This window comes from Chiloscyllium plagiosum, unplaced genomic scaffold (genome assembly GCF_037043375.1).
Source record: "Chiloscyllium plagiosum isolate Xiang-an unplaced genomic scaffold, Cpla_swu_hap1 HiC_scaffold_7, whole genome shotgun sequence".
In the NCBI taxonomy this organism is placed as follows: domain Eukaryota; kingdom Metazoa; phylum Chordata; class Chondrichthyes; order Orectolobiformes; family Hemiscylliidae; genus Chiloscyllium; species Chiloscyllium plagiosum.
Window position 1 is genome coordinate 17,995,095 of NW_028270145.1, and position 8,889 is coordinate 18,003,983.

The 8,889-nt window shown below is 44.0% G+C and overlaps 1 protein-coding gene across 2 annotated transcripts; it reads right to left on the reverse strand.

Annotated features, from left to right (window-relative positions):
• Positions 1–3,253: 3,253 nt before the first annotated feature.
• Positions 3,254–8,499, reverse strand: LOC122551356 (uncharacterized). 2 transcript variants are annotated; one of them, XM_043693098.2, is made up of 2 exons: positions 8,370–8,499; positions 3,254–7,480 (listed from the first exon to the last, which is right to left on the reverse strand). In XM_043693098.2, the coding sequence occupies exon 2, from the start codon at positions 7,364–7,366 to the stop codon at positions 6,296–6,298; it is 1,071 nt and encodes a 356-aa protein (XP_043549033.1). In that variant the 5' UTR covers positions 7,367–7,480; positions 8,370–8,499; the 3' UTR covers positions 3,254–6,295. The 2 variants fall into 2 exon arrangements, with proteins under 2 accessions (XP_043549033.1, XP_043549032.1); XM_043693097.2 differs by lacking the exon at positions 8,370–8,499 and adding an exon at positions 7,996–8,323.
• Positions 8,500–8,889: the final 390 nt, after the last annotated feature.

Sequence of the window (8,889 nt, forward strand, 5' to 3'; positions counted from 1 at the left end):
CATCATCAACTTGCCTAGAGTGAATGCAACTTGAAAATTAATTCATTCAGAAACATAACCTTATACAACAGTGCCCGATTCCCACAATGGGATGGAAAAGGGAATCTTACATGAAAATAATATTTAGTCAACTATTAAGTAGGAACAGAAAACATGGTGACCTCTGCACCACACAACTAATTGAAATCATTAGTTGAATTTATTGATATGAAAGTTTGGACTGAGCATCTGAGTTTGATTTAAGTTTCCATCTCTAGATCTGCTTGGAGTCCAGTCAGGGAGATGGGCCATGTTGCCGACTGTAAAAGTCCTATGGGATATGATTTTGAGCAGCTTTAACCCAATTCCTGGTTGTTAGGGCCACAGTAAAGCCCTAACATGGAAAGAAGGGTAAAACAGAGCTGCACGAACAAGTCAGATCCCATGAGTTCGAATCCCACAAGAGCAAGTGAATTAATTTGATCTAGCAGATGTCAACAGATAATACAAAGATGAGACATTTCATCTTGTACTCATCAGGATGTCTACAAGAATGCCAGATTTGAAAGGGACAAACAATTTACATTACATAACAGGCAGCAAGGATGGGTGTGGTGGGGAGAGCTTTTGCCTGGGAGACTGATTGCACCCTTTACTCACAAAGTTTTCATTGCTTTTAAATCCCTCTGAGGCTGGGCATTCTTGTGCTCCATGAGCACAAAACACTTTGACTGAATGTCTCTTTGTTTAGCAACATATCTAGTAATGTGCTTGCTGGCACGAGGAGGGGACAATGGCAAAAGGATCTAAACTGTCCTTTAAAAAGCCCAACTTAATCCTGATATTATACTGTCACCCTGTCCTAGTTTCACCTCTCTGTGGCCCTCGTTGCATCATAATACTGTTAAAGTTCATCCTCCTCTTACCTCTGGTTTAAGTGTGAGACAATCAGTCGTGCAGCATACAGCACATACCTTGTTGACACACAGCACTGTGATCAGCCAAACTGCATACACAAAAAGCAGCTTTTCTATTTCTACATCTTCCTGAAAACCAGACTCCTTCATGTATCATATCTTTCCTTGGCCAAAGTAACAATGCTATAGATAAAATCTCATGGCATATCTACGCCTGAATCTTCTCAAACAGGAAACAGTTGTCATGATTTGGAGATGGAATGGGGTGTACAAAGTTAAAAATCACACAACACCAGGTTATAGTCCAGCAGGTTTAATTGGAAGCACTAACTGATGAAGGAGCGTCGCTCCGAAAGCTAGTGCATCCAATTAAACCTGTTGGACTATAACCTGGTGTATGATTTTTAACTCAATAAACAGTTGGAGTTGTTTACACCAGAGCTGATTCCCTCAAAGAACCCCTTCCTGATCTAACTATTGTTAACTTCTTTAAGAACAAAGGTTATCAGCCATTATCTTTCTGTACAATGGTTCATGAATTATTTTATCTGCATTTATTAGTTTCACCCCTTAACTTACGCTTCAAATACCAAAGGCTGGCATCATTACTATTTCTTATTGCTCTCCACCACAAGCATTTTCCCCTGCCCTGTTTACTTTGGAAAGTCTGTTAATAGAGAATACAAAGGACGTTTGATGATTAACCCTTACTTCCATAAGATATCCAACACAGATCTCTCCAGGATGTCCAAGAAATGTTCACTGAACATAAACTTTATATGAGCAAGTGTGCAGGCTGGGAATCTTTCAACAAAATATAACAAAGTGGAGACTGAGAGGTTGTCTTCGATTTTTGCAGCCCAGAAACAGACCGTTCAGTCCAACTGGTCCATGCTGACCAGGTTTCCCAACTAATTTAGTCCCAATTGGATGTGTCTGGCCCATATCCCTTTCCTATTCATGTCCCTGTCCAAATGCCTTTTAAATGTTCAAAGTGTTGTACCTGCATCTATCACTTCCTCTGGAAGTTCATTCCATACACGTATCACCCTCTGTATGAAAAAGTTACTCCTCAGGTCCCTTTTAAATCTTTCCCCTCTCACCTTAAACCTAGACCCTCTAGTTTTGAACTCCCCCACCCTGGGAAAAGACTTCTGGTATTCACCTATGCCCCTCATGATTTAAAAAAAAAACCTCTCGAAGGTCACCCCCTCAACCTCCTACGCTCCAAGAAAATAAGTCCCAGTCGATCCATCCTCTCCTTATGACTCAAGCCCTCCAATCCCGTTCATATCCTCGTAAATCCTTTCCGCACCCTTTTCCAATTTAATAATATCCTTCCTGCAGCAGATGAAGATAAGGCTTTGGTGGCAGCGCTAGGGGAGGAATCAGAGCCAGAAACAAACAAAGTGATGCACTTGGTGAGGGAATAGTTGTTGAAAGTGGTTCCATCCCCTCCAGGGGGGGGAAAAGAAATGACCTTGAGCAGGGCAACACCTTCCCGAAAATGACTAAACTGAATGGCAAGAGAGAGCATCAGATAGGAAAAGTCAAATAAAAGGGAGATATGAGATATAGTGGTGATTTTTAATCAACCTGTTCGGATATGTTATGACACAGAGGCAGGTGGGACATGAATCCAGGCTTCCTGGTACACTGCACCATGACATCTCCTGTTTAAAATGTGTAAGATGTGTGCAGTTTAACTGAGTGATACAACAAATGCCATGGGAATTTGCAGGCAAGCAGTTTACCACAATAGATAGCAGGAGGTCAAAATAAAGCAATGCAAGGTTCCAAATGAATCAAGAATTTCAGCAACTTAATTTTATAGAATACCTTAGCAGCAAAACACCTTACATTGTCACTTGCTGGATACAATGGGAGTGTTTGAAAGCTGACTTATAGGCCTGGACTGATCCTTGCATCATTATTAATGGACTCTCTGACAAACCATAGATTGAAAAAACACAGAAGAAAGCTATTCGGCCTGTTTCTATGAGAAGGCTACTTCAATGTGTAACAGGCAACCAAAGGGAGGTGGTAGGAGGGTGGTTTGGAAGAAGCGTGACATCTCAAGCTCAGTTCAGGTACACCCTTCACCAAACACACTGCCACCCAATTTTGCCAGGCACTGACCTGCCCTACCAGTGATCATGACAGGGACTGCTCAAGAAAGGGCCTCCCAATCTCTCTCAGGGAACTGTCCTCGTGGGTTGTTCCTCCTGTTTAAACTGAAACTCTGTGAGATGCTGTTATAATCCTTTGAGATTCTATATGTCAACCCCAAAAATTACCAACCCACCACGAACCCCTGCCTTCACCCACCCCAATCTCCACATGATCTGACTGAATTCCTGCCAACTCAAACTTAAAATGGGGTACCAGCAACTCATGGCTGGCATCCAAATAAAACTTCATTTGCTTTAGGTTGGCTCTGTGCCTACCTGGTGCCCATTTTCAACTGGAGCCTTGCATCAGTTCTCTTCATGAGCTGTTCCTCACATACACTTGTACATTTCGAGAGGGCTAGTGTACAAGAGCAGGGATGTACTGCTGAGCCCGTATAAGGCTCTGGACAAGCCGCATTTGAAATATTGAGAGTAGTTTTGGGCCCTGTATCGAAGGAAAGATATGCTGATGTTGGAGGATTTCTTGAAGAGTTTTACATAATGATTCCAGGAATGAAGGGTTTGAGATATGAAAAGCGGTCGAGGGCTCTGGGTCTGTACTCAATGAAGTTTAGAAGGTTGAGGAGGAACTTGATTGAAACTTATAGAACACTGAGAAGTGTGGACAGAGTGGACGCACAGAAGATGTTTCCACTGCTAAGAGAGACTAGGACCTGAGGGCACTGCTTCAGAGTGAAGAGATGACCCTTTAGAACTGAGATGAGAAGGAACTTCTTCAGCCAGTGGCTAATTTGTGGAACTTGTTGCCACAGAGGCTTATGGAGGCCAAGTCATTGAGTGTGAGATCAATAAGGTCTTGAGTAGTTAGGGGATCAAGTGTTATTAGCAAAGGCAAGAGATCGGAGTTGAGAAACATGTCAGCCATGATGGAACAGACTCAATGGGCCGAATGGCCCACTACTGCTCCTATATCTTATGGTTAAATGATAAATCTGTTAACAACTGGGACTGCAGTAATCCACCATATATAATCGCTGGCTCTTTTTGTGGAAGTTATGTCCCCATGCTGACAGTTCACAGAGTGAGATCAGGGACATCTAATAGAAAGTAAAACGTTCTTTTATCCCTGTGTATTTTTCTCCTTTTCTCCAAAAGACACGGATCGATTTTTTTTTTACTCAAGTCACAAGCTCTACCTGATGGTGATTGCCAGGAACTGAAATTAGTTAACATGACAATGTTCCTCTCCAACCTTTGTGCCCCTATTACACACAGACACGGATACACACACACACATCCAACACAACATCTAGTGCCGCTCCCAGAGTTACCCTGTAAAACAATCTCACAATATGATCCTGCAATCGGAAATTATTCGTATTATTCCACACAGCTAGGTTTTCCAATGGAGGATCTCAGTGAAGAGCATGAGTGAGAATCCCAGCTAATTCCCCAGCCTGGAAGCACTCAGACTAAAGTTTAGTTGCCCTTCCACCACCGTCACCAAGCAGATGGACTAAATCTGGCATCTTTCTAGAGGATGTGACTGAGCACTACCCCAAATTGTGAATGTATTCTCCAACCTGAGTCCTAAACTTCGGTAAAAATAATATTCTGAAGACGATTTGAAAACAAAAATCTGATTGTGACTTCCCCAAATTCCCAGTCAAAGGCCAATCAGCTAGAGTCTCAGCATTTCTCAACTCAGAAACATGTACAGGTTGTATGAGGGTCTCCTTGGCCCCTTGTTATTGGTATCCTTAGCTGCCTTAGATACAGATTGCATGCTCTTTAACCTTTAGCTTCCTTGGGAGCAATAAGAAATTGATACAACTAAATGCAGAATATAATGACTGAGAACCTCACACAAATCTGGTGCAAACTGGGAAGCATTATGACAGCAATGGGCTACAGCTTCCTGACTTAGAAAATAATCAGGGATTTGATCTATTTCTGCCTTGCAATCTCATCGAGCATCTGCCATCCACATAGCAATGCAACATTCCTTTGAAAATTAGTCAAAAACCCTTAAATCAAATGTTCTAATCAATTGAGGAACTAAACCATAAGGGGTTACTCAAAACAAGAAAATACCTAATTTTAAAGGAAATTTAAAACTGACATTAAAATAGCATTCAGTGGGGGGAGATAATGCACTCCAGCCCCTGGAGGAAGTTGTGACTTTATGAAAGGATGGACCAGTAAGAGAATCTCATCACTGGCTAGCTCTGAGAGGGGTGCAGTGTTGGGGGAGGTAGGAGAGGTTGAGAGCACTTCAGAATGGAGGCCCTCTCTGAGGGCTGTGGAAGCCTATGGCTGTAAGGGGCATCATAATAGTTGTGGCTATTGTTGTTCAGTTGCTGATGGGTTGAGTGAATGCTCTTATCTGATCTGCCAGCAGGTAGGTGCTCAGCTACATCAACCTGCAGCATGGATAATGGCCCTCAGTTGAGGGCTATCATTGAATCAGTTGGGTAGCAACCCCCCCATGCCCAGGCCATTAACTGACAGATATCTATCCAGAGGTGGGACAGTATTAGGTGGGTCTTTCAGCTGGGCGTCTCACTGCTTCCAAAACTATCTGAGGAACCAGGTAGATACCACGACATTTTAACCCTTAGGTCATTCAAAGTGTTCGGTGAACTCACCTTAATCGGAGAGTGTCCCATTCTCAGAAACGCTCCTGAACTATTGCTTTTTTTTAATTAGGAAAAAACCAAATCTAATTTCTGACACGATAAGTTCTAAGTGCAGTAAGCTTTGCATCTCCCTTTACCGTCAATAGAACTACCAGCATTGTCTTTATCAAATTACAAAATGTAACTGAAAACATGTTTTACACTGCTGTTGTGCCAGATCAGGGTTCCTATGGAGCTGATGGTCATTTCTGTCTATGATGGGGCCGACCTCAATTTCCTGCCCCAAGCCTGCCTCTTCCGAAGACAGTACTGACAAAACAGTCGCCCAACATGTCACCCCTGTATAAGCATAGACAGTGAGAGTTGGGACTATGGAACAGCTGAATCCAAGCCTGTCCCCAGACAACATCCATGCAAATCCATTTGCACAATACACCATGAGGCAAGTTGATTTATCTGCTTGCATCTTCTGGGGACATCAATGTCAACTGCAGCATATCCAGTTTGAACTCAGTCCAGAGAATGGATTGCACCTTCCTAGCTAAGTGCTACACCATGAGGTTCATCTACCCTGAGACCCACTGATATGTGCGACCTAACGTTACCCTTGTCCGCTTAATAACATACATTAATCTTGAGAATCAAAGTCTTCACTTTCTTCGCTCCAGTGTTTCCCTGTTCGTTTCTTCCTATTCCTTTCAGCCATTACAATAGCAGCGACAACAGTGATGAAGACTGTCACTGTTATAACCAGCACCGTGACAGTCTCTGCTATGCACAATTGAGTGTCAACAGATGCCAATGGCAAGTCCCTCAGGGCGGGAGGTTCCAAGCAGATCACGTTGTCATAGTCATCCACCAGCAGGCGTTGGACATTATGCAGTTTACCAAAAACCCTCTGCAGCTCACAATCACAGGTCCAATTATTCTTGGCCAGCAAAATGTGGGTGCCCCAAGTCTGGATACCCAAGAAAGTCTTGAACTTAATTCGCTCCAAGCCATTTCGGGACAGGTTCAAGAGCGTCAGACTCGTCAACGATGTGAAAACGCCGGTGTCGACATCTTTGATCAGGTTGCCCTGAAGATTTAACACCTCCAGGTTCTGCAGCATGAAGAAGACACCATTGCTCAGGTTAGCCAGCTGGTTATTCTGAAGGTGGAGCTGCCGTAGCCTGGTCATACTTCGGAAAGCCCCACTGGAGAGTTCGGAAATCTGGTTATTATTCAGGTAGAGTTTCTGCACATTGTCCAGGTACTGGAACATGAGTGAATTCAACTTCTCCAAGTAGTTGTCTGACAGGATCAACTCATTGAGGAAGGACAGGCCAATGGAAAAGCCCTCACCCAGGTCCCTGATGTTGTTTCGCCGGAGATCCAGTCGCCAGAGGTTCTCCAGAGAGGCAAAAGCTCCATCGTGGACTCTCTGAACTCGGCTGGAGCCAATGAGGAGGATATTGATTCTCCAGAGCGATTGGAAGACGCCGGCTGGGAGAATGGTCAGGTTATTCTTAGAAAGATCCAGCTGCTCTGTATCTGTTGGGAAGCTGGGGGGAACTTGTTGCAGTGAAGCAGCTGAGCAGTTGACATACTTGAGGCCCTCTCTGCACTCACAGCCTCGGGGACACAGGGACCAGGTCTCTGAGGTACAACGTGCAACACTGAACCGAGATACCAGCAGCAGTGCTGCCGGGAGAATCATCCTCGAATCTCTTCTTCAAACTAAATTGGGGAAGGCCCGAGTGTAATGCTCGGAAACGCCCAGTCTCTGGCTCCCTGCGATCCACTGGATCTATTTCTATTCCTGCGTGCCTGCCTGGAGGATTTAAGCAAAACAAAATGAATTCAGTCATCAAGTGATCAGCATCTATTTGCTTTCACTGGCACCTCCAACCACAGTCCAGTCAGTTGTCACCAGTTATCATTACTCACTGTATTCAGTCCTAATATCGTACAGAGAGACTCCAATAAGCAAAACTCAATCGAGAGCTGCCATGGGAAACAAAAATACTGCTTGTCTCCCCAAGGATGCACTTTAACCTTGTGACACAAAATAATACATCAGTCTACAGTGACACATGCACTTTCAGGGGCTTAGATAGGTTTAGCTATCTAAGTTAAGCACAAGGATATTTGATAACTGAACATCACTTAGCAGGTCTATTAATGTGACCAGCACTTTCCAAAGCGCATTCAGAGAATATATGTGGAGCGGTTAATATTTAATCTCCAGATATTGATCGCGTTTTGACTGGAATTAAAGCGCAGGAAAGCAACCGAGCAGGAAGTCTGCGAAACCCTTTTGCGTCTGCAATACAGCTGCCCCATTACCTGTGTGGGATGCTCTCTCCTGGAGTCGGTCTGCTGCTGTATGGAATAGACCATGCATCGACAGTATCAGGCTCTAAGAGTGGGAGACACTCCAAACTGTAACCGGGTGAGCAGGGGAACTGGAAGCCAAGAGAGGTTGCAGCCTCACTAGGGATTTTGCAAGGGATGGTGTGTGTGTGTGTGTGTGTTTGGAGATGTGAAGTGGGCGGGTGTGAGATCAGACGCTGCTGGTACACAGTGGGTTGGGTTTTCGATGTGTCGGCAGGAGCAGGGGACAGGTATCCTTTGCTGTAACGCGAGTCATCTCTGTAAATAATACAGCAGCGTGTGACAGAGGCACTCAAGAGGACGAGAGAATGGGACGAACAACTTACAGCAAGAGGAGCAGAGGACACAATCGATTAACGTTCACTCGTCCCAGTGTCCATTCAGGGGAAGCATTAAAAAGCTCCACACTGCGGCGTTTTCGATAGTCTGGAGACGAATGCACCCAACTATATTTATCAAGCTGCAAAAAAAAAAGAAATAGGAAGAGGCTTGCAGCACTTACTGTATGTAAATGAATGCAATATCCCTCTTTTAAGATTCTATTTGAAACAAGTTTGCAGTGAGACCGTGGCTTGCACATAAAATCAGAGCGGCGTTAAATCCGAGCTACATCTGGAGTGCACCAGACTGATTAACATTGCTGTCAACACCGCTTTGAACTTGATTGTATGAACTGATAAAGAAAAAAAAAGCGTGACTGCGAGTTTAAAGACTAACGTCAAGTTGCATTTATTTAGCGCCTTTAATGCAATAAAACTTCCCAATGTGCTTTTGTGAAGAAATGTTTGACACGAGGACAGATGGGCAAAAAGCTTGATCCCGGAGGTCAGTGCAGCCTCTTAGAAG

Coding starts and splice junctions, on each gene's coding strand:
- LOC122551356 (XM_043693098.2), bottom strand. CDS start 7,366: ATGATTCTCCCGGCAGCACTGCTGCTGGTATCTCGGTTCAGTGTTGCA.